Genomic DNA, 24,233 nt, shown 5'->3' on the forward strand with positions numbered 1-24,233 from the left:
GGCAACCCCATGCTCTCCATGCATGTAGCCTTTACTGTACCACATGAAGTGCAAACCATCGGTGAGGACCATTACCTCCGCGTACGTGGCCTTTTTCAGTAAAGTTCGATGAGGATTTGGGTTATTTATGAAACATTCATTGATCAATGACGCTTCCAGGACCCATTTGCTTCACATTGGTCGGGCTAGAGCCTCGTTTATCACACGTCAAGGATCTGCGATCTGATCTACAGGCACTACGATGAGTACTCAGGGGATGTAACCCTTTAAGCTTTGGGGTACAAAAACAATGGCCCTTGGGGTTTGGAATAGCACAATCTGACTCGCTAGTTATGTGTCTTTTACTTTTTAAACTCTCCCGTGCCCTGAGTTAGGGCAGCATTCAGATCCAGATCTTCAGGAGCTAGGGTAGGGAGGCTGAAATAACGGTCAAGCTCCCGTGTAACATTGCCCATGTCTAGTAGTTATCCACAGCCTGGACAATAGCACCCGCATCGCCCTGGTCTAGATCGTCCAGAGACTTCATATCCTTGTCATCCAGCTCGAACCCAAAGACATCCGCATTATCCCTGATGCGCTCCGGCGTGTCGCTCTTGGGCAGAGGGATCCAGTTCTTTTGTAAGCAATAGCGGATGAGGACCTTGCTTGGGGTGACGCTGTGCTTGGAAGCTATGCTGGCAAGGGTCTTGTCGTTGGCCTTTTGGTTGCGGACCAGAGGCGCGTAGGCTTCTACTGCAATGTTGTTCCTTTCGCAGTATGATACGCAGTCTCTTTGCTGGAGCCAGGGATGAAGCTGTTTCATTGTTAGTCTCGCTGTTTGTGCTCAGGAATGTGTCACGTACCTCGATCTGGTTGACATGGGGAGGCCACACTTTGGCATACTGCTTCAACTCGTCGATATGCTTGATACCAAAGTTGCTGACACCAATGCTCTTGGCTTTACCCTCCTCGTACAACCTTTCGAGGGCTTGCCACATCTCCTTTCGCTTGGCAGCACCGGGGTTCGGGCTGTGGATGAGGAACAGATCAACGTAGCCACTCTCGGGGTCGAGCTTCTTGATGCTCTCGACGCATTTCGAATAGCTTAGTTCGACAGATCCAGCAGCCTCGAGGATCTTTGTTGTGAGAAAGACATCTTTCCTTTCAATGTCGGATTGCTGGACTGCCTGGCCAACTTCGGCCTCGTTGCCGTAGTATTGCGCCGTGTCAATATGACGGTACCCAGCTTCCAAGGCTGTAAGGCATGATTTCACGCAGACTTCTGGTGGAGAGAGGTACACGCCAAAGCCCAATTGAGGGATCTCGACGGAGTTTGCCAGGGGCAGAGTATCAGTGTGTGATCGCTCCATGATTACCGACGGAGAGATAAAGTTATGGTGTTTGAGTACAAAAGAGGGGTAGATTGAACAACAAAACGTTTATTTCCCCTCGAAATCGTGTCTTTTCTTTTTACTGCAAAGCGCGTAGAGATCCAGTCACAGTCAAGTTGGAAGTAGTCGATGACGTTGCAATTCTCCTCTTTTTTGTCTCACAGGCTCAAGTCGATGATGACATGAGTTTACAGTGGCTTTAGCTAACTAAACCCACTGGAACTGTTGGGAAGAGGGGTACAAACAGTGATGCAGCACATTTCACGATAGATTCACATTGCAATTCAATTGTTTACATATTAAATATGGCTTCAATTGAGCCTAATTATTTTACCTGCACCCTCGGACAGGCTGCGTTGCTGAAAAACAAACATGGCTCAGCCAAATGGAAGACGGTGCTGGAATTGATTGACCACCAGGCTCAAAATATTCCAGACTCGCCAGCTGTTGGCTTCGCAACGTTCAAACATTTAAAATCCAGTCAAGGTGATACTCATCAACCCTCATTCATTCCGACGTGTCGCTAACACTGCTGCACAGTATCGCCCTATTTTTTGACATTTCAGAGTCTCTCAGAGTCATCAAAACATGCGGCCCAAATATTATCCCAGCTTCTTCCCCAGCCCAAGGGCTCCTCACATATGACAATCGGCCTCTTGGCTGCCAGTACCACCGACTTTGTCTTGACATGGCTTGGCTTGATGCGCCTGGGGTATACAGTCTTGCTTCTCGCGTAAGTCATCCATCGCCTACCAGGTCCATGTCTGTCGCTCACCCTCTCAGGCCCCAGTTAGCACCACCGGCAATCACACATTTATGCCAGACTCTTTACATCACCCAGGTCCTTGTTGACAAGATGTACGAGCACAGGGCTCGCGGCCTGGACAACAGAATTAATGTCACCATGATCCCTCGATATCATCCAGCCGACCCATCCACGACAAGCTTCAAACAGGCAGACAAGACATCCGACATAGCATACATATGTCATACCTCAGGAACATCGTCGGGCCTCCCAAAGCCCATTCCGCAGACCCAGTTCGGTGTCATGGGCGCACTCTACAGCTTCCCGGGAAAAGACAAACCGGCCACCTTTTCCACCACTCCGCTCTACCATGGAGGGTTTCCAGACTGTCTGAGGTCATGGACCAGTGGCGCTGCAATCTGGTTCTTCCCCGAGGGGCACGCGCCAATTACTGGAAGCAATATCCTCAAAGCGCTCCAGTACGCGAGAGACAAGAGTCCAAGTCCAGTTCAATACTTTTCCTCGGTCCCATATGTTCTTCAAATGCTTTCCGAAGAATATGAGGGCCTTGAAATCCTCCAATCCATGGATCTGGTTGGTGTCGGTGGCGCTGCCCTCCCCCCTGCGATAGGCGACAAGCTTGTGGGCGCCGACGTGAATCTTCTATCGCGAATGGGAAGCGCGGAATGTGGATTTTTGATGTCTTCGCATCGCGATTTCGCTAACGATAAAGAATGGCAGTTTCTCAGACCCATCGACGACCCGAAGCTCATTTCTTTTGAGCCGCGCGACAATGGTCTTTCAGAGCTCGTGGTCAAGCCAGACTGGCCGTTCCTGATCAAGACAAACCGCGAAGATGGATCTTACGCCACCTCTGACCTCTTCGAGCCACATCAATCGATCAAGAAAGCCTGGCGCTATCATAGCAGAGCCGATGCGCAAATCACGCTTGGAAACGGAAAGAAGTTCGACCCTTCACCTGTCGAAGACAGTATATTGGCTTCGTCAAAGTTACTCCAGGATGTTCTCATTTTTGGTGGTGGAAGAGATTACGCTGGTGCTCTTTTGTTCCCTGCTGAAAACGTTAGTAGTGGAGAGGTGATTGATTCAGTTTGGCCTCAAATCGAGCGCATGAATAGCGAAAGTCAAAGCCACGCTCGAATCACAAAGGCAATGTTGGTTGTTGTCCCTGTGAAGGAGGGCGAGAAGGCGTTGGAGAAAAGCAGCAAGGGTACCATTCTTCGACGACAGGCTGAAGAGCGATATGCCAAGGAGATTGAAGGCGCTTACGAGCACAGAAGGTCATCAACGTCGAAGGGTGTATCGGATGATGAACTGGCGCAAACGGTGCGATTCTGCTTTCACCAGGTGCTGGGACGAGATGTCGACCCCGATCAGGACTTGTTCAAACAAGGTATTGACTCAATCGCGTGCATCCAAATTCGCAAACTCATCGAGCAGTCTTGTCTTTCACCTCGCAATGAGCCATTGCCTTTGAACGTCATTTACGATCAAGGTACTGCGAATGGTCTTATTAAGTATCTTCACGACGCCAGGCAAGGAGGCCACCATCATAGCCGAAGTGCCCGAGATACAGACATCAAGGTAATGCAGGACCTAGTCAAAAGGTACAGTAACTTTGGTGAAACCGAGGCAGTATCTGGTCGACAGCCAGGAAAAGCCGTCCTTCTTACCGGTGCCACTGGGTTTCTCGGGTCGCATATCCTCGATCTTCTTCGAAATGACTCTCAGGTCGACAGGATTTACTGTCTACTCAGAGCGGACGATCTATATACTGCGCAAGAACGGGTCTCCGATGCGCTGAGCCAACGTGGCATGCATGGACTTGAGCAATCCGAACAAAGCAAAGACAAAGTCGTCTGCCTCCCGTGCAATCTCACAGAAAGCGATCTGGGACTATCTGACGATACGCACAAAGACATTATAAATAACGTCGGAACAATAATCCACTCCGCCTGGGCAGTCAACTTCAGTCTTCATCTACCTTCCTTCGAAGATCAAATCATCAGCACACGAAACCTAGCGGCACTCGCTGCTCAATCCGGCGCTCGATTTATCTTCGTTAGTTCCATCGCAGCGGTCAGCGACTCCAAAGCGAAGCCAATTCCCGAGAAGTTGTCACAGGATCCCAGTGAGGCGTCCCCTCTGGGCTACTCGCGGTCGAAATGGGTAGCGGAACAGATTTGTGACGCTCTGAACAAGAAGGCAGATAGTGATGATGCTATCGCTACCATTGTTCGCGTGGGGCAGCTTTGCAGTAATGAATCGGGAGTCTGGAACGCCAATGAAGCATATCCCTTGCTCCTTTCAACTGCAAAGATCACAGGGTGCCTACCAAATATTCCCAACGAGACACTCAACTGGCTTCCCGTTGAACAGGCTGCACAGGCCGTCATCGAAGTCGCGCGTTCTGACCAGAAACCGGACAATAGCAAATCTTCGAAAACGCCAGTTTACCACATTCTCAATCCCCATACCACACCAACATGGACAGAAATGCTTGACTGGCTCTCCTCTAGCATCGGAACACTAGAGTTTGAGAAGGTCTCGCCCCGAGAATGGATCAAACGCTTGGAGAAGGCCCTTGGCGAGAGGAGTGCTGGTCATCTAGCGCAAGCACTTCTTGAGCTATGGAAAGAGTCTTACGGACTTATGATGGATGACGTGGTGACTACAAATACAACTACTGATGAATCACCGTTTGATGTTGAGAGGACACGAGAGGTATCAGCCACGATAAGGAATGTCCAGCCGTTGGATCGAGAGCGGTTGATCCAGACATGGAAGTGGGTGAATGACACCTTCGAGAGTTAGTTGTTTATGTATTCTTGCGCAAAGGTCAGTTGCATATCAATACAAGTTACCTAGAGCCCGTAGGCGTCTTGGGTACATTTCTGGCTTCATCTGACATCCAATTCAGGCGGTGAATCCTGGCCATCCCTCTGTTTAGCGTGTTTCTTTTGAGGGACTAGTAGTCTCACATCATCTTTGACCCGCCACTTATCTAGGCATTCTATTGCGAGAACTTAGCCTAAGGGTTCAAAATGTATTTGACGGCCAATTAAGATATCAAGAACCAGTCCCGCAAGAGGCGTAGTCCTGCTTACGTCTGATGAAGGACCAGCAGTGCTTACCTTGGATGCTTGATGAGATCAGTTGGAACAGCTTTTATTCCAAGACTCTGCCCCTTTCTGCTGTGCAACACATTCAACCCCTCGACTATTATCATCATGCCTCATGCCTTGAGTAATGCAAGGGCTATCGAAGCTCATTACCTTCGCAACGCTCTCGATGTATTGATCATTGGAGCAGGACCTGCCGGTCTTTCGGCGGCTTTGTCCTTGGGGCGCGTCCGTCGCAGTGCGGCTATCTTCTATTCAGATGGAGACAGAAGGCCGGCACGCTCTGACCTGCATGCCGATGATGGGAAACGGACGACGTCGGTTCAAACTGACATGATAGCCGAACTGAAGACCAAGTTCAAGATTGTCCTTTTTACCAACACAGCGGCCAAGTCTGTTCGTGAGAGCGGCATGATCTTCGAGGTGGTGGATAGAGCCGGTCGGTGCTGGAAAGGGAGAAAGGTTATACTTGCTATGGGCATTCATGAATCTCTCCCGGACTTATCAGGCTATCAAGAACTATGGGGAACAAAGATGTAAGCATGTACACACAACTATTTATATGGAGGCTCTAACAGGATCTTTAGATTTGACTGTTTCCAGTGTCATGGGCTTGGAGACTCGAACGCCACTTGTGCCGCTGCTTTGATCACCTCGGACGATGAAGAGTCTATAGACTCGGCCATTTTCTCTGCTCACCTGGCGCGTCAATACACACCTGATGTAACCCTGTTGGTCAATGGCTCACCACATCTCGAACAACACCCACACGTTATTGCCACTGCGAACCGGGGCTTCAAGATAAACAACAAGGCTATTAAACATTTCTCGAAAGCTGGTCCGGACTCAGTTACTGTTGAGTTTACAGATGGGACGAAAGCTATGTATGGGTTCATAGCTCACAAGCCCAGATCAGACGTCAAAGGGTCATTGGCAAGAGAGCTAGATCTTGAAATGACATCACGGGGACGAATATTGGTTGAGGGTGATTTCCAGGAGACCAGCATCCGAGGTGTTTTCGCTGCTGGTAGCTGTGCTACAATGATTGATGATGAGGCGGTGGAGATTAGTAGCGGTATGACAGTTGGTATGGGAGTCAATCTGCAAATTGCCGAGGATGATGCAAGGTTGTAGTGGTTGGTGTGATTTGGTGTGGGAGTATTGTCGGAGTTGTGACACCTAAGACAGGCATGTCGGGAATTTGTTTAGTCGCCGATAATGTAGCAAACCAGGATACTGAAGATGTTTTCATTCATCGATTTAATGTTACATTATTTCTCCAATCGGATCATTTGATTTGATGTAAAATGTATTGCAAGGACGATGTTAGCAAACCCATGATAGGATAATTATGTGTTGTCCCGGGTAGTCGTGAGCAAGGGTTGTGTTGTGCTGCACAACAACCTACTCTGTGGATGTCTGCCCTTCCAATCAAAGATTCTATCCAGTAGTAACCGGGCTGTTGATTGAACGGCGACCTGGACCAAAGCATATCAGAATTGAAGGTTGGAGATGGTATCACTCGTGGACCGGCAGTCGCCGTTTGTGAGACACTTCGTGGGCCATCGGGCTTCAATTTCGGGCCATCGGCGGTAGCAACAATCATCCCTGAATCACGCAATTGAAACTTGGCCAAACACGGTCAAGCTTGACCAGGAACATAGATGATCCGCTCAATATTGACCTCAATGCAGTAAAGCGGCTGACACTAGCAGGTACGTACTGCACGTCACTTTCATGGTACTTTTCATCGTCTCATCTTCAATCTTGAGCTTTTTTACTGCCTGTCTCTGACCTCACAACTCGGCTTCAAAAAAATAAGCAAAATTGTCAAGATGCTTTCAAGTCGCGTTTCAATGGCTGCTCGCTCCGCCGTCTTTGGCCAAGCCCGAAGAGGTCTTGCCACTGCCGCCGCTGTCACCTCCGCTACCAGGAGCCACAAGATCGTCGTTATCGGAGGAGGCTCTGCTGGTCTCGCCATCAGCCACCAACTTCTCCGAACTGGTAAATTCGCCAGCGACGACATCGCCATTGTCGATCCCGCTCAGCATCACCACTACCAGCCCGGATGGACTCTCGTTGGAGCTGGTCTTAAGACTAAAGAGGAGCTAAAGATGAACATGCCTGAGCTGATCGACCCCAAGCTCAAGTTCTACAATGTCAGCGTCAACGGTCTCACCCCAGAGGACAACAGCATCACTCTCGGAACTGGTGACAAGGTCAACTATGAGCATCTTGTTGTTGCCCCCGGTATCAAGATCAACTACGACAGCATCAAGGGTCTCCCCGAGGCTCTGGCCGAGAAGGACGGCTCAGTCTCATCCATCTACGGCTACGACTTCTGTGACAAGGTCTTCCCCAACATTCAACGACTCCAGAAGGGTAACGCCATCTTCACTCAGCCCGCTGGTGTCATCAAGTGTGCCGGTGCCCCTCAAAAGACCATGTGGCTCGCCCTCGACCACTGGAAGCAGACTGGTCTCTACGACCCAAAGAACCCTTCCGCTTCTCCCATCAAGATCAGCTTCGCCACTGGTCTGCCCGTCATGTTCGGTGTTCCCAAGTACAGTGCCGCGCTTGAGCAGTTGCGTCAGGAGCGTGGTGTCGAGGGTCTCTTCCAGCACGACCTTGTTGAGATCAATGGCGACAAGGCCATCTTTGCTCGCCCCGACGGACAGGAGAAGGTCACCAAGCAGTTCAACTTTATGCACGTTGTTCCCAAGATGGGTCCTCATGCTTTCATCAAGAACAGCGCTATTGCCAACGAGGCCGGTTACGTCGCCGTCAACGACAACACCCTCCGCCACAACAAGTTCACCAACGTCTGGTCCGCCGGTGACGCCTCCAGCCTTCCCACCTCCAAGACCGCTGCTGCTGTCACATCCGAAGCCCCTGTTCTCGTCAGTAACCTGCTCCGCGCCATCGATGGCCAGGAGCCTGAGCCCGCCTACGACGGCTACACTTCATGCCCTCTCTTGACCGAGTACGGCAAGGTGATGCTCGCCGAGTTCAAGTATGGTGGTGTCCCCAAGGAGACTTTCGGTGATATCCTTGGCATCGACCAGGCTGTTCCCCGCCGATCATTCTACCACTTGAAGAAGGACTTCTTCCCCTGGGTGTACAAGAACTACATGGTCAAGGGAACTTGGGGAGGACCCAAGGGCTGGTTGAAATAGGTGTTTGAAAATTGGATGAGCTTGTACCATGTACGTTAAGAGTAAAAGCATAGAGTTGGATAGATAGGGGAGGTATCAGAGCATTGTATACCCACGGATATAAGCGGCAGTAAAGGATAAAATTGATGGTTAATTATGATTAGTACCATATCTGCATATTGCGGGGTAGACGTCATTCCGAACCCCCTCTTGTCATACTCTTTATCCATTCCGAAAACGTCTGCATCATCCACTGTACTCTGTTCCGATAACATCTGCCGAGCCAACCGAGCATATTGCCGTTGGTATAGGTATAATGCTCTGATAAGGCCTCATTCTGTGTAACTATCTATGTGCTTCTACCCCTAACGTTAACATCTGCCGATACTGCCAGACTCACGACATTTGTCCACGTCTCAAGTATGGCTATCTCCATCTCAACGCTCCTGGCTCCCGCAATTATCATTCTCTTGATTCTTCATGTGCTTCTCCGTGCCCTCTTCTCACCATTTCGCACCATTCCAGGGCCTTTCCTGGCTCGCTTCACGGATGCATGGTACTTCTGGACCATCCGGAAAGGATCATTCCAGCAGGTAAACATCGATTTACATAAGAAATACGGTAGAGTCACCCTCTGGCCTTCTAGATATCTAGTACTAAGCAGTCACTACAGGACCCATCGTTCGATACGGCCCAAATCGTTACAGTATAAATGACCCCGAAGTCGCAAAGACCATCTACGGGCTCGGTAGTCACTTCCCCAAATCATCATGGTACTCAACATGGGCTAGCCCTGGACAATGGGCCATTTTCAGCGACCAGTCGATCGAGCGTTCTACTCAAAACCGGAAGATGTACTCCGCAACATACGCCATGTCCGCCCAAGTACACTATGAGCACTTTGTCGACGAATGCACAGAACTCTTTACCCAGCGTCTCTCCGAGCTCTCTACGTCGGACTCCAACCTGTTCGTGGACATGAGACACTGGTTCCAATGCTATGCCTTCGATGTAATTGGACTCATCACTTACGCAAAGCGCATTGGTTTCTTGGATCGAGGGGAAGACGTCCGCGGAGTCATCGGAGCCTTGGAAGATCACTTGGGCTACGCGACCCTCTGCGGCATATTCCCTAGCTTTCACAAGTTTCTGTTCCCTCTCAGAAACTACCTTGCAGGCTCCAAGGGCGCAGGAAGAGCGTACGTGATGAGCTTCACTAATGAGCGAATCCGAGAATCTCAAACATCCCCCAAACCCGTCGCGGCAGAGAATGAAGTTACCACGCAGGACTTCCTCACCAAATTCTTGGCCAAGAACTTGGCTGATCCACAAAGCTTTACCCAGCACCATGTCCTCATGGGATGCACTTCGAATATGGTAGCAGGTTCTGATACCACGGCTATCAGCCTGTCCGCTCTTCTCTACCACCTCATAAAGAACCCAGCCTGTATGGCAAAGCTCAGAAACGAGATCGATCAGTTGACATCTCGAGGGCAACTCTCAAAAGCCCCGACCTTCAAAGAGAGCCAGCAGATGAGTTATTTGCAGGCCGTAATCAAGGAAACGTTGCGTATACATCCAGCTACAGGCTTGCCGCTCGAGCGAGTTGTACCCGAGGGTGGTGCGACAATCGCTGGTCGATTCTTTCCTGAAAATGTGGGTTGGTAACACTGTAGGAGGTGTCTAATTACTAATATCGTAAACAGACTGTCGTCGGCATCAACAGCTGGGTAGCCCATAGGAACAAGAATGTCTTTGGAGAGGATGCTGAAGTCTTCAACCCTGATAGATGGCTTACGCAGGATGCTGCGAGACTGTCTGCCATGAATCGTTATTATATGCCGGTAAGTATTTGATGCAAAATTGTTTCATATGAGTATGCTAACATACGACCTAGTTCGGACTGGGCTCAAGAACCTGCATTGGTCGACATGTATCGCAGCTTGAGATGTCCAAGCTTGTTCCTCGCCTCATCCGAGACTTCGACTTCGAACTAGACCCCTCGCTACCAGGAGGTAACTGGAGTACTTGGAATTACTGGTTTGTCAAGCCAGTTGACTTTAAGGTTAGGATTTCCCTTCGTGAGCCGAAAGTCTACGCTTGAGGAAGGAGAGCAATGGCCAACCTCTAGGTCACAGAAGGCCTGCTTTGGTATCTGCCCACTTGAGGGACGAATTTAGTTTGTTTAGTTACTTTATGCTATTTATTGGATATTCCCACAGCCCATGAACATTCACTACGCTTATTCCCTACCCAAAATCGGCATGTCCCATGTCTCTTGGCTTGCAGCAATTGTTGTGCACATGGTTTCAAATTGAATGCAGTGATTGTTTTTGGAGATAATTACTAAATAAATGACTACAGAAAATAATAGGGTATATAACAAATGAGATTCAACTTTTCCCGCGCCAGACATGCCAATTGAATAGAAGCCTTCAACAAAGAACATGACTCCAAAGGTCTCTTCGTAGTCGCATGCCAGTAAACTTCCAGTCACAGTTCCTCAATACCCGATATTATAAGTAGGAAGCGTATCAAAGAGATCTTGATTCGCCTGAACCTGTTCCTACAAGCAAGCTGTTAGCCTCCATCGTGCTATGATGTGATTGAGACCACTTCGACTTACATAGGTTGGTACATGGTTGACTCCAGTTTCGCCTTGTCCCTCAACAGTGATCTGCAGGGGAAGACGTAGTGTAAAGCTCGAACCATGTGCTCTCGACGCCAGCACTACTTCAAGTACGTACGTGCGGCTGATGAGACAGGAATGAAAGGTAGGAAGTAAAATCTTGTTATCGGGGCTTGGCAGCGTAATGGAAATGGGTAATGTGGCTGTATATCTTGGCGCTTCTGACCTCATGATATCACTGGTCTTGGACCCTCGCCTGGAGGTAATTCGTGATGGCTCAGTACCTACGTCCGGGTTTTCTGAGCCTCTGCGTGAGACTGACGGCGAAGGTGTTGGAGAAGAGGATGTGGGTACCCAAGTAGGCTTGGATGATGAACTGACTGCCGCATCCTCATCAAGAACGAAACTGAGAATAGGGTTTGGCATGACGCTGGGGAAGTTGTGCTGGTCGGGCAAGAAACTCATATGCCCTGTTGAGTAGTATGTGGATGCTTTGATAGCAGCTGACTTAGCATATATCTCTGGTGGTTCCTTCTTGCCATTTGGCCAGAATTCGAGATCAATGTTTAATGAGCAGTCTGCTGGTTGAAGCTTATCAGATGTGATTATGACAGAGCCAGGTTGACCAGTTGATGCCCTGATGAAGCCCAATTTGGATGAAAGGATATCTTTTCGGATTGTCTTCTCTTGAGAAAGTATGTAACGAGGGTTACCAGGGACAATATGCAGAGGAGGTTGCTCGGGGATAAAAGGCATGACTTTGACCGGGTGCGTTCTCTCCAAGGTCATGGACTTGCCTTTGCCTGTCTGGAATGATCCACGAGCCTCGACGGCGTAGTTGATACTGATGGTGTGAACCGCCATGTCGTCGTGCTCCCAGGATCCAACGGTAGGAGGTAGATGTAAGTGTCGTTCCCGAATTGTAGGGTCGCGATGTTTACAAGCCGCGCTAGGAAGTTGATAGGGAATGACGAATGAAAACGGGACCTGATAGGTGAAGCCAGCTTCAAGCACTCCGTTTTCTGGTAGGGCACTTTCAGGGATTGGCATTCTCAGTAGGAGGAATTTATGCGAAGACTTTGGAGTTGATCCCTGATGCAGCATTTGAACGAGGGTGGATGAAGTACCGGTAAATACTATTTCGAATGCATCGATGGTGAGACTTGCTTGAGGTGAGAGTGAGACCGATCCTGTAATGGTAGAGCCTGATGTGTAAATCTTGGCTCCAAAGTGCCTATCGATGGTAACGTCGAGTGGACATTCTGATTTGCGCCTAATGGGGACCCAGCTCCCTCTGCGTTTGGACTCTGGTGCTATAGAGATGTTGGGAGTAGCGTTGAACAAGACTCGTACGGCTGACATGATGAAGGTTGTCAACTGTAAGGCAAGATTGATGTAATTGATACCGAAGTGCAGATATGTTATTGACAAGCATGAATCGAGGTTACACTGCAATTGTTTTTAATGGATGAAAAGAAAGAGAAACAAGATGCAGGCAGGCTGATACTTGAGCTGACATTTCCCATCCGCCACAGTAAGAAGCCAACTCCCTCCTACTCAACCTTGAGAGCAACACAACACATGACTCTTTATCTCAGCCAAGGCTCAAGTTGGGACTGATTGGTCGTCTTGACCGACAAAACGCCCTGGTCGTGCATTTGGCTTCGTCTAATTGGTTCACTAAAGCCGACCAAGAACTAGAGCCAAGGGTCGGATTGTCGCACTCATTTTCCACGCCCTGGCTTTGGCATTTCTGCGCCCTGGGACCGACACAGCGGAAGTCAATTCGGTATGTGATTGTTTGTAATCCTTTTTGATCTACAGCTGACCAATTCAATTATGACTCTTCGGTGTCTTTGACAGAGTATCCCAGCTCCTGTTATCTACCCGCTTGGTGGTGCGACGCCACTACGAAAGCCAAGATTTGGCAGCAAGCCACCAAACACTTCAATGAGGGGTATCACTGATCACAGGGGATTGGCCAGCCTATGACTTCAAAGAGCCAAGCTTTTACTGGAATTTTAGGGCAAATGGTTGCAAGATAAGAGACTCTGGGGTACGCGGGGGGATGAGAGAAGAGGGAATTAGATGCTTGGCCGCGGAGATGCTGTGCCGCAATGACTTCAGGAAATAAGAGAACCAGAACTTGTTACCTGTTACATCATGCCCGTTATCAACGGTTGGCTTGCGGTCAGTTGGACGTTATGGCAAGCCGACTTAACCGTCCAATAATCGAGTTGCCACTAATAAATATTACCCCAGACTTTAAGCCAAGGGTCCAGACTTGATCATCATCGACTGTCTACACTACCTTTAGGGCCTATTGGTAGCCGCGATCGGCGCTGATTCTAAGGGAACAGGACTGCATAGTAAGTGTGTCTGGCAGTCTGGCAGTCTGGGCATCAACTGTCACCTGTCGCTGATCCCATCAAATTAGCGTCTTTAGTCGGGGCGACAGATGTTGACTGCATTGCTTATTGCCGCAGGGGTTTGGAGCAAGTAAATTGGAGGGAATACTTCACGTATCTGTATGACACTGACACGTTTCATCCATCATGGCATTAGAGAGCCATATCACACCCTACAATGGCACAACTTCCGAAACACAATGTCGAGATCCACCGACTCCATCAGCAACTACCGATTGACCCCAGTGACGTGCTCAACCACTGCGGGGTCTGAAGCATCACTTTTTCGCTCAGCTTCACCAAGTGTCTCGGTATTTATCTTTTACTTTCCGACAACCGTACCGAATATTGAACATCCACCATGACACGAATCACGACTCCAATCAACATCGGCCGATGCGCCTTGAAACACCGCGTCCTCATGGCGCCATTAACAAGATTGAGAGCCGACAACCATGTACCCTTGGATGTAATGGTTGACTATTACTCGCAAAGAGCTTCAGTGCCAGGAACTCTACTCATCACTGAGGCAACATTTATCTCGGAAAAATCACGAGGTCGTGATGAGCATGCGCCTGGGATATATACTCGCGAACAAGTCGATGCTTGGAAACGCGTAACAGATGAAGTCCACAAGAAGGGCTCATTTATCTACATGCAGCTTTGGCATGTCGGGAGAGCTGCGAAACAGGATGTCCTGGATAAGGCTGGCTTGGAAATGGTCAGCAGTAGTGATATCCCTATCGGTGCTGAATACCCCAAGCCTCGGCCCTTGACGGAAGACGAGATCTGGGAAAGCATCAAGTCCTTCGCCACTGCATCTCGAAACGCAATTGAAGCTGGTTTCGATGGCGTTGAGATTCATGCTGCCAATGGATATCTCATCGACCAATTCACCCAGGATGTCTGCAACAAACGAACCGACAAATGGGGAGGAAGTGTCGAAAATCGCTCACGGTTCTGCATCGAAGTAGCAAAGGCCGTGTCGAAAGAAATTGGGCCGGACAGGACAGGCATCCGATTGTCGCCTTTCAGCACCTTCCAAGGCATGAGGATGGAAGACCCGGAACCACAATTCGCACACCTCATTTCCGAGCTGAAGCCCCTGGGCCTAGCTTACCTCCACCTGATCGAACCCCGGATCGCCGGAAACATGGACAAAGTGGTGGACGACGATAAAGAGAGCCTCGACTTTGCTTTGGGTGTTTGGGCGAGATCAGGACCTGTTGTTCTTGCTGGCGGATACACAGCCGAAAAGGCAAACGAAGCGCTGGAGACGCGATTTAAGGATGAAGCAGTAGCATTTGCTTTTGGGAGACACTTCATTTCCAATCCCGACTTGCCTTTTAGACTTGCCAATGATGTTCCTCTCACTCACTACAATAGGGACACGTTTTACAAGGTGAAGAGCCCCGATGGATATACAGATTATTCCTACAGTGAGGCATGGATAGAACAACAAAGAGTTTAGAATAAACATTAGAATAAACAAGTTTTTGGTGGTTGGTACCATTTCATAGACAATATTGACTTTTCCAGTGCCCTACAACAAGAGTCATGCAAAGTAGCAAACTTATTGTCACACAGTAAAAAAGCAGTACCTGCATCTGTAAAGAGTACAAAGACCGATCGATCCGAGTACGAGAAATTAGATGATTCGCTTCTAATTGCAAACCAATGTCATCTCGCTTGTTCCTTTCTGTACCAGGATTGACGCACTGTGAATAAGAATGCATTTTCATCCACATTCGTCACTCAAGCGTAATTGCATAAATAAAACAATCTCACAGCGTCTGCATCATCCAATTGACTGACTGTTTGTTGTTGATTGGGTTCTGGTCGTTGACGCCCAAGAGTAAACAGTCGCACTGATACACGTGGCAGATCACATGACGCTCCCTTCAGCACCGCTCAAAATTTATCCGTCTTTGTGCGGGCACATCCACTCAGCATAAGCAGCGACGTGCCATCATACGAGGCGGACCTACTATTACTCACTCCAATTCACATTCATATCACTACCTACTACAGAAGCAATTATTCACCCAAAATCATTCAGGCCTTTGGCAATGCGGGGCACGTCGCCAACCGCCAACCGCTGCGACCATGCTCCCTGATGCCACCATCGACAGAGCAGCTGACAAGCTAGCTGAGTTCCGGAGGGATAACGCTCTCAATGACCTCCTAGACCAATACACCGTTCTTATCGAGGACTATAGGCGTCTCAAGAGCGACTATGAAGAAGAACGGGAGGGTAGAGAACGATACAAGCAGCTCGCTCGCGGTCAGGAGCGTAACCCTTTTGCTCTGGTCGTCGTTGACGGCGATGGATACATCTTTGATGAACGCTTTGTGAAAGACGGCGAAGAAGGCGGTAGCAGAGCCGCAAAGCAACTGAATGATACTATCAAAGATAGTCTACGTCGCAAAGGCCTCGAAACCTGCGAGGTCATGGTTCGTGTCTACGCCAACCTCACCGGACTTTCCAAAGCGTTATGCAAAAACGGTCTTGCGGGCGCCGAAAAGCGGTCTCTTTCATCCTTCACCGCCGGCTTCAACAGATCTTACGGTCTCGCCGACTTCATCGACGCCGGTGAACTAAAGGAGAATGCCGACTTCAAGCTCAAGGCCATTCTTCGTCTTTACGCGGATAACGCCCAGTGCAAGCACATTTACTTCGCCGCCTGCCATGATGTGGGCTACGTCTCAGACCTTACTCCATTTAGGGGTAACCGAGAGCGATTCACGCTTGTCCAAACACCGAGTCTGTTGTTCCACAAGGAGTTTGACAAGCTTGGAATGAACGTCGAAGAACTGCCCGGTGTGTTCCGCCACACACCTCTTCAACAGCCCTACACTACTGCGCCAATCAAGGCGACTCTCAACTCGACTCTTACCGGTAGCAAAGCTAGTTCTACCTACAGTACCCCTGTATCTACAAAAGAAAACAGCAATGAAGGCAAAACAGTATGCAGCTTCTACATGCAGGGCAATTGCCGTTATGGCAGCACTTGCAAATTTGCTCACGAAAGCAAAGCATCCAGTCAGAATAGTACGCCTTCACTGTCATCTGTCAGCAACAATAACAAAAATGAAAGAAACTTTAGCGGCGACTGGCGACGAAGCTCTACCCTATCCAACGGCGCCAAAATTAATATTGACTCACTTCCAAGAAAGGAAGATATCCCAGATGACATGGTGCCCATCAATGCAGTCGGAGATCGTCTCGACGCATACTTGCCCCTTCCCGACCCCGACGCCGTCAAACGTCTCAAAATGCTCTCCCAAGATCGCAGGTTCTGCAATAATGCACAGTTGTATGGAAAATGCGACAACGACAACTGCGAATACGAACATACCCCGATTGCTGAAGACTTGAAACCAGCACTGGAACATTTAGCTCGATCCGTCCCGTGCTCCCGCCGAGGTGCTTGCCGACGTACAACTTGCGTCCACGGTCACGTCTGCCAAAGGGCTGACTGTCGTCATCGTATTGGTGGGAAGGGATATTGTCGATTCCCCTCCAAGGTATGCACAGCGGACTACACCTTGAATATCTTAGTTCTGGGCGATGATCAAGGTATCACATCGCCTTCTATGGCCTCTGAGGATGCGCATAATGCTGAGAACGGAGGTACAAATCTGTGGGGTCTTTATTAGAGACTCCATCACGGCCATACCACCTAATGAGCGGTATGGTTAATGAAGTTGGGCCAAAAAGAAACTCTAGCCCATTGGGTACATCAAACAACCCACCGTCTACACGACGTCATTCTTTACTGAGGAACTATTATGGGCGCTGGTATCGCATCACAGAAAAGCGTTCATTCAACTGGACTATGCAAATGGATTCGGAGGGATGTAACGAATGGGTTGTATTTGGAGATTGATTGGACCGGCCTTGTCGCCATAACAAATACCATAGAATACTCACTAAATATACATACCATTGCATCCACATGGCACCCTTGACGTTGCATCTCTCTTCAGTAATAGTCGTGAATTCACATGTGAAGATAACGTTTGCGATGACAGGCTCCCCGGAGGATTATGTTCCGAGTGTTGGACAAAAGGCTTCCTCATCAGGCCTCAGAAAACATGTTACATGCACTTGGCTATCACCTGAAAGAAGCAAAGAAACGTCACTTTCAGATTTCGGTGGCGAACAAGACTCGGGGAGTTTTGATCAGCTTGATGGTGGATACTTCATTGCAGCACTGCAAGCCCCAACTACAATATGACTGGCTCCAAAAGTCCATCACAGCCAAGCGACAAAAGGAAGCAGACTACAGCCTGATCACATTGTCGTAAAGAGACAACTAGTGGGTCCTCCCACCATACATCACAGCCCAAATCTGGATGTTGGGTTACTATCAAGGCAGTGAACATGCAAGGTGATGGGGTGTCTCGTATCGTGAACAATCATTCACCGAGTTTAAGCGAGTTTATCAATTCATCGTGTAGGGTTGCATGTAGTATTTCATGATCATGAAGAGATGTGATGGGGTCATACTTGGTGTCGCATTCTATGCAGCAATGTCTCAGTGAAGCAAACGATAGCCAGGTTGCCCGCGTGCGGCTGAAGTTCAATTCGGCATTTCCAATCATTGAAGTGAGGCAGCCAGGCATCTATTCGAAACTTGCTGGTAGGATTGGTCTCACTTGCAGTCAGCACGCCGCAGCCAGCACGCCACAGCCAAGTCGTTTACCTGATTCTCTCGGTCCAATGCTACCCATTGACGAGGCTCGGGCAAAGGGAGAACAAAAGCAATGAAGCACATCTAGCCAAAACCTTTTGTGGTGTCGAGGTGTTGTCTCTGACGCAAGACTGAGGCGTCAATCATGTGAAAGTCCTCCCAGATATAAAGCCTAGAGCTCAGCGATCAAGTTAGTAGTCATCGCCATACGCCTATTCAACCAAAATGGACTTCTACAGGAACAACACAAGCATTCCACCGGTTTCCTATCTTCAATCAACTATCACTAATGTCCATTATTTCTCCCCTAGTTCGGCATTGCCTGTCTTATGGCATGTCAAGTGGAGACTCATCACCACTCTAATACTTCTTCAAATCGTATACAATCTTTTCTTTCATCCTCTGCGAAAGGTTCCTGGTCCTTTCTTCGCCAAAGCCACTGGCCTTTGGAGAATCATCCGATACTTTCGCGGAACCTGGCACGATGATATTATGGATCTCCACCGACAGTATGGACAGGTTGTCAGAATATCTCCTGGAGAAGTAAGCTTCACGGATGAACATGCAATCAAGAATATCTATGGCCATGGGAAGCATGTTGCAAAGGTAACAACAACCCCTTCCTATCTAACGAATGTCCTGACATGCAGCGCAGTCTAGCTTTTACAACGGTTTCCTTGTACCCAAAATGACGATCAGCTTTTTTGCGACAAGAGACAACAAGGTCCATCGATTCCTCCGATCACGCGTCGCAAGTACATACTCCATGACATCGATCCTCTCTATGGAGTCATTGATTCAGGATGTCTTGGACCTCAACTTCAAGAAGCTCGGCGAACGAGCAGACGAGGGCGAAAAATTTGAAGTCGACAAGACTGTCAACTACTATACCTCGGATGTGATTAGCCAGCTAGCCTTAGGTGGAATGGTCGGATGTGTAGAACAACAAAAAGACGTTGGGGGTATGATCCAATCTGTCCATGATGGATTCTACTTTATGGGCAACTTGGGGGTACTACCCTGGCAGATGTTCTGGATCAACAACCCAGTATCTAAATGGTTCACCAAAAACTTTGGCGGCGATCGCTTGAACGGCTTTGATATCTTTCTTGACTGGCTTGACAAAAGGGTAGAAGAGAGGATGACTAATGGCCTTTTACCTAACCAGCGGAGAGATATCCTTCAAAACTTTATCGAAGCCAAAGATCCTCACGGTCAACCGGCCAGTAAGGAAGAGGTTATGATCGAAGGTGTCAACGTCCTTGCTGGTGGGTCTGATACAACTGCCTTCGGCATTCTGTCATGTCTCAGACACCTTCTCACTAGCCCTGACGCGAAGGCAAAGTTGATAGAGGAGATTGACCACGCCTACGAAGCACTTGGACTGGCGGCAGAGGGGCGTGAGATCTCTTTTAAGCAAGCAGAGAAGCTCCCATATCTGTCTGCTGTCATCACCGAGAGCAACCGGGTGCAACCTTCTATCCAGTATCAGCTACCCCGTACCGTCCCATCAGAAGGAGCTCAGGTTGGAGACTATTTTCTTCCTCCCGGCACAACTTGCGGCACTAATTCAAGAGCGGTAAACTGTTCACGGGGAATATTTGGCCGGGATGCAGAAGACTTCCGACCCGAGAGGTGGATTGCCCAAAGCCCAGAAGACGAGGCACGGATTAGGAAGGAGAAATTACTCCTGATGACGGTAAGTTACATCTTGGTCCTGGTCTAGCGTCGTTACTGATACACTTTCGCATAGTTTGGTATGGGTAGCCGCAGCTGCGTAGGAAAGAATCTGGCAATCGTCGAACTCTACCTGTATATCGCCCAGTTCTTTCGACATTTTGATGCTGAGGTGGCCAACTCGGCAAAGCCGTCGGGCATCAAATCGCAATGGATTTCTTTACATCACGATTTTGTGGTTACGATTTCGAGGAGAGATCATTAGCTTTCGAGGATCAAGTAATTCTTTTCTTTGCTGTGTCAGATTGTCGTGGGTTATTCAACAGTGTTTTTGTAATGGTCTAGTGGGGTCTAATTTTTCATCTCAAGGAACATCAGAAGCATAGGGCCTAAGCTTGGGTAAGATGGAGATAATGCATAGTCTTACTGTGGATATAGGGTGACATGACTTGGAGTCCACCGTTTCCACAAGCACGTACATATATGGAGCTCTCTTTTTGACAGATATCGCGTAGACCCCTGAAGCCATGTTGAGGCAAGGTTCTGCGATTGCGACATTCCTTTTTAGATGTGTATCAAACAAAGCTTGAGAAATCAGGTTGCTGTACCCAGTGGTTGAAACAACGTCATTGTTTGCCCTGATCGTGATCTGATACGTTTTGTGACCATTAGCCAAGAACGGGGCATGGCGATAAGAGGCAAAGCTGTTTGTTATCAGTGAAACCTTGCGGGTACGCCAAGATATGTCAGGCAACTATGACTATCAAAATGCCACCTTGAAGCATGTATGGACTCAAGTTTCAGTCATTAGTCTTAACAGCAGAGTATCTATGGATACTCAAACCAAAACCGTTGGAAAGTGATGTGTCAATCTGTCATGTTGCGCTCAGACTAGGGTAGCTCAGACGAACCGCACGTGGATAAAGAGGAGCTTCAAGATTTGATACCCCTGCATTGACCCGATTTACTTTTCAACCCTGGATGTGTTAGTGGGCCATGGCATTTATGCGGCAATAGCGAAACGCATTGCCATTAGTTGATCTGTTTGATTGACAATTAACTAAACTATACAGAGACTATTAATTGTGGGAGACTGCATTGACTGTAACTGACTTCATTTACAGCCGGGGTTATGGCCGGCAGCGTGATGGAACGTGCAGTATGTAGGAAATATTCCGCGATAGAGTTTGACCCTTGGCAGCACTGATTTACTGGCGATCACTTCCGGATATATTAAAAATACAAGAATTAGCTAGACCACGTTACCTTTTCCAGCCCCTCAAAACATGCAATTCCCTTAACGAGTCCCCTTCGCTTAGACTTTGTCCGGCACGGCCGGAGTAGATTCGCCGGCCTCTGTAGTCAACGGAACTCCCCGGTCCCTCGAGATGGTTGTGTATGCATGGGATTCTAAATCAGAACGTTCGAGGTCAGTGGCGCATACACTACTCACGGGCTACACAGTCAAGTCACGGGAACTAAACCCTTTGATCAAATCGGATGAGACAATAGCAAATTAATCTTTCCCCCTGATTTTTAACGAAAAGCTTGACCAGGTAGTAACGCCTTCAGAGTAAGAACGGCCAGCCACAAAAAGAGTAAGAAAGATGTTGAGAACTATCCGGTCAACCAGTGTGGCAGAGAGAACCGGCGCCTTGGCACCACGGGCATCATATCTCAAAAGAATCTTCAGTGCCGAAACATGAGACACTAACCGATTGTGGCGTTGCGTGACATCCATTAGTGGCCGACTTCCCCTGACTCTCTGATGCTCAAAATTGGTCTGAAACCTTTGGGTAGAAAAGGAGACTCCTGTTGAGCAAAAGAGGAGATAACGACGGAAATGTCGACGTGCATAATGATGCGAGCCTCTTCCTAGACCCTGTACGGTAGATCATGGGACTTCGAACGTCGATCTCGTCTATCCTTGTATCCTTATTCCTCACCGTAAAACATGTAATGCTACTCTAAATTGCTACCATCCCCTCGGTTAAGGTATCACTAGCGGCCGCTAGCCCCTCGCCCAAGACCTATACCACCGTCTCTAACAGCCAAGAGTCGTACTTTGGCCCATAATCAAGACGAACTACTACTGATCGAGAGATTGGTGACAAGCGTGGCGTCAAAGCGCCGATATGCTTTGGATGAGATGCATGGCCAGAAGAGAATAAAACAACCTAATTCATCGTTTCGCCACCTCACGCCAGTCCCTTTTTGGCTCTCAGCCCCGTTCGCCATATGTCACCTTTGCAACGCTTCATGTCAAGTTTTCCTAATAGTTTCCACTGTGGCTTAAGCCAACTGGGGAAAACGTGGTGTTCCAGGACATTGACTGTCTCAGACTAGCCTTGGGGTTCTCTATGCAGGTACTGTCCTGCCCTTCTTCGTATTAAAGCTCGTGGATCCCCAGATCTGGAACTGTCCTCCCTTGACATGTCTGTTTTTTGCTTTTTGTGAAGGATCACCTGCAGTACCGATCCCTTTACACTTTGTTTCCACTCTCGGGTATTATCCCGTTGCTTCTTCGCCCAACATGTCGGCTTCTACAACTGACATCAAGCTGGCTTCCATTGCCATGGGTTTTACCCTCGGCTTTGGACTGCTGACTGTATGGGAAGCCTGGAAACAGACACGAAGAAACCGAAATCCCCTGCGAAGCACATACATCTACATGCTCTGGGGAGAGATCGCAGCCAACCTCGTCATCACGGTTATCGGATGGGTTTTCCTAGATGGGCTTATCGGGCCGACGTAAGACATGGCTCTCACTGGCGAAATTGGATACGTTGAACTAACAAAATCACTTAGTGTACCGGTGCTTTTCTTCATTCTCTTCTGTTGGGTCTTCGAGGTCCAATTGCTTATGCAAATTATCGTCAACCGAATCTCCATCATTGCCGAACATCGATCTACCGTCTTTAAGCTGAAATGGGGCACCGCAATCATCATTACTCTCGTCAACATCGCCGTCTTTGTTATTTGGATCCCATCGCATACCGTACCTCCAGTGAGCGAGACGTGAGTTGCCTCGAGATGGAACGACGAATAGCCACTAATTAACTACTGCAGATTCGTGAAAATCAACGCAGTCTGGGATCGTATGTCCAAGGTCATCATTCTACTGGTCGACGCTGGACTCAACTGGTACTTCCTCCGAACAGTCAAGAAGCGATTGGTTGAGCAACATAACTTGAAGAAGTACGAGCCCCTTGTTGGCTTCAACGCCAAGCTCATGGTTGTCTCCATTCTTATGGATGTAAGTCATCGCTCGCCAACCCTCTCCATTTGTCCACTGGCTAACATGTCTCAGGGCATGCTCATCGGTCTTATGTCGCTCCCGAACCAAGTCGTGTTTATCCAGTTCCATCCCGTCGCCTATATGGTCAAGCTCAACATCGAAATGTCAATGGCCAAGCTCATCACCCGCCTAGCCAAGGGCGAGAACTCAGACGACTACTACCCATCTCTGTCACAATCTGGCCACGGCAGAAGCACCAACCGACTTGAAGATGCACAATGGACAAACGGGGTGAACAATATCCAGCTTACCCATCGGTCCAAGGTAGTTGCTGGTGACTCGGACGATGATCTCCCTGGAATGCCCCGAAACCACAATGGTCCCGGTATCCATCAGCGAACAGAGTTCCAAGTGACAGTCGAGGATGGCTCCAAACATGGTCACTACAAGGGAGGATCGGATACAGATGAGATGCCCTTGACCTCCCATAGAGGACATCCTAAACAGGTGGTTATTGAGGAGGAGAGCCGAAACACGTCTTTGTCAAGCTTTAGGCAATCATAAGATACCCAGACACTTTTCTTGAATAGCTTATATATATATATAATACACTAACAACTAATTTGTACGAATCAAATAATGAACCTGTTCTATAACCAAGTTGTATCCACTGTCCATTATATGGTCTGCCGACACTGGTCTTAGTGCTTGCAACTCGTGTCGATTTGTTTCATGTGCTCATTTCTTTACTGACATAAAGTTATTCAATAAATACAACAGAAGGTTCTAAGAATGGCAAGGCCGACGTCAATACAAGGAATATCAAGCTGTACTCCGTTACGGATATCAAAAGCTATGCTGGCAGCCTAATAATCGAAAAGCTGAAGTCATCTTCTGCAAACTAGGTAGTTAAATTAAACCACAACATGCAACATACACTTTGCAATTCGAACATTAGTTCAAATATCCATTTTATTACCTAGGAATTCTCTGTGCTAATTGCCACCTAGATAGTCCGCATACGTTGAAATGAACATGCCTCACGCAACATTACCCTAAGAAGTTCAATTCTTATGTCGTGACTACTTCAGTTTTTGTTCTTCTTCTTCTTCTTCCCCTCCTCATTCTCTACAGAATGCACAACCATTATCATCCCATCTGTATACGGAAG

The 24,233-nt window shown here is 48.5% G+C and overlaps 10 protein-coding genes across 10 annotated transcripts, besides 1 other annotated feature; 8 read left to right on the forward strand and 2 right to left on the reverse strand.

The window, feature by feature from the left end:
- Positions 1-457: 457 nt before the first annotated feature.
- Positions 458-1,349, reverse strand: FPSE_08480 (uncharacterized protein; the record flags this gene model as incomplete). Its single annotated transcript, XM_009261598.1, has 2 exons — positions 458-793; positions 843-1,349. The coding sequence occupies 2 exons, from the start codon at positions 1,347-1,349 to the stop codon at positions 458-460; spliced, it is 843 nt and encodes a 280-aa protein (XP_009259873.1).
- Positions 1,350-2,058: 709 nt separating this feature from the next.
- FPSE_08479 (uncharacterized protein) lies at positions 2,059-4,950 on the forward strand (the record flags this gene model as incomplete). Its single annotated transcript, XM_009261597.1, has 2 exons — positions 2,059-2,103; positions 2,212-4,950. 2 exons carry the CDS (start codon positions 2,059-2,061, stop codon positions 4,948-4,950), a joined length of 2,784 nt encoding a protein of 927 aa, XP_009259872.1.
- A 416-nt stretch (positions 4,951-5,366) lies between these two features.
- FPSE_08478 (uncharacterized protein) lies at positions 5,367-6,392 on the forward strand (the record flags this gene model as incomplete). Its single annotated transcript, XM_009261596.1, has 2 exons — positions 5,367-5,794; positions 5,846-6,392. The coding sequence occupies 2 exons, from the start codon at positions 5,367-5,369 to the stop codon at positions 6,390-6,392; spliced, it is 975 nt and encodes a 324-aa protein (XP_009259871.1).
- Positions 6,393-7,093: 701 nt separating this feature from the next.
- FPSE_08477 (uncharacterized protein) lies at positions 7,094-8,434 on the forward strand (the record flags this gene model as incomplete). Its single annotated transcript, XM_009261595.1, has 1 exon — positions 7,094-8,434. The coding sequence occupies one exon, from the start codon at positions 7,094-7,096 to the stop codon at positions 8,432-8,434; it is 1,341 nt and encodes a 446-aa protein (XP_009259870.1).
- A 401-nt stretch (positions 8,435-8,835) lies between these two features.
- Positions 8,836-10,731, forward strand: FPSE_08476 (uncharacterized protein; the record flags this gene model as incomplete). Its single annotated transcript, XM_009261594.1, has 5 exons — positions 8,836-9,034; positions 9,087-10,069; positions 10,120-10,257; positions 10,311-10,478; positions 10,636-10,731. The coding sequence occupies 5 exons, from the start codon at positions 8,836-8,838 to the stop codon at positions 10,729-10,731; spliced, it is 1,584 nt and encodes a 527-aa protein (XP_009259869.1).
- Positions 10,732-10,916: 185 nt separating this feature from the next.
- FPSE_08475 (uncharacterized protein) lies at positions 10,917-12,404 on the reverse strand (the record flags this gene model as incomplete). Its single annotated transcript, XM_009261593.1, has 2 exons — positions 10,917-10,979; positions 11,040-12,404. The coding sequence occupies 2 exons, from the start codon at positions 12,402-12,404 to the stop codon at positions 10,917-10,919; spliced, it is 1,428 nt and encodes a 475-aa protein (XP_009259868.1).
- Positions 12,405-13,811: 1,407 nt separating this feature from the next.
- On the forward strand, positions 13,812-14,921 carry FPSE_08474 (uncharacterized protein; the record flags this gene model as incomplete). The annotated part of the gene is made up of 1 exon (XM_009261592.1): positions 13,812-14,921. One exon carries the CDS (start codon positions 13,812-13,814, stop codon positions 14,919-14,921), a length of 1,110 nt encoding a protein of 369 aa, XP_009259867.1.
- Positions 14,922-15,556: 635 nt separating this feature from the next.
- Positions 15,557-17,110, forward strand: FPSE_08473 (uncharacterized protein; the record flags this gene model as incomplete). The annotated part of the gene is made up of 1 exon (XM_009261591.1): positions 15,557-17,110. The coding sequence occupies one exon, from the start codon at positions 15,557-15,559 to the stop codon at positions 17,108-17,110; it is 1,554 nt and encodes a 517-aa protein (XP_009259866.1).
- Positions 17,111-18,372: 1,262 nt separating this feature from the next.
- Positions 18,373-20,089, forward strand: FPSE_08472 (uncharacterized protein; the record flags this gene model as incomplete). Its single annotated transcript, XM_009261590.1, has 3 exons — positions 18,373-18,753; positions 18,803-19,846; positions 19,901-20,089. The coding sequence occupies 3 exons, from the start codon at positions 18,373-18,375 to the stop codon at positions 20,087-20,089; spliced, it is 1,614 nt and encodes a 537-aa protein (XP_009259865.1).
- Positions 20,090-22,357: 2,268 nt separating this feature from the next.
- Positions 22,358-23,626, forward strand: FPSE_08471 (uncharacterized protein; the record flags this gene model as incomplete). The annotated part of the gene is made up of 4 exons (XM_009261589.1): positions 22,358-22,575; positions 22,633-22,842; positions 22,894-23,080; positions 23,135-23,626. The coding sequence occupies 4 exons, from the start codon at positions 22,358-22,360 to the stop codon at positions 23,624-23,626; spliced, it is 1,107 nt and encodes a 368-aa protein (XP_009259864.1).
- Positions 23,627-24,153: 527 nt separating this feature from the next.
- Positions 24,154-24,190: a repeat region.
- Between the last annotated feature and the right edge of the window lie 43 nt (positions 24,191-24,233).

Source organism: Fusarium pseudograminearum, chromosome 2 (assembly GCF_000303195.2).
Source record: "Fusarium pseudograminearum CS3096 chromosome 2, whole genome shotgun sequence".
Taxonomy (NCBI): Eukaryota; Fungi; Ascomycota; class Sordariomycetes; order Hypocreales; family Nectriaceae; genus Fusarium; species Fusarium pseudograminearum.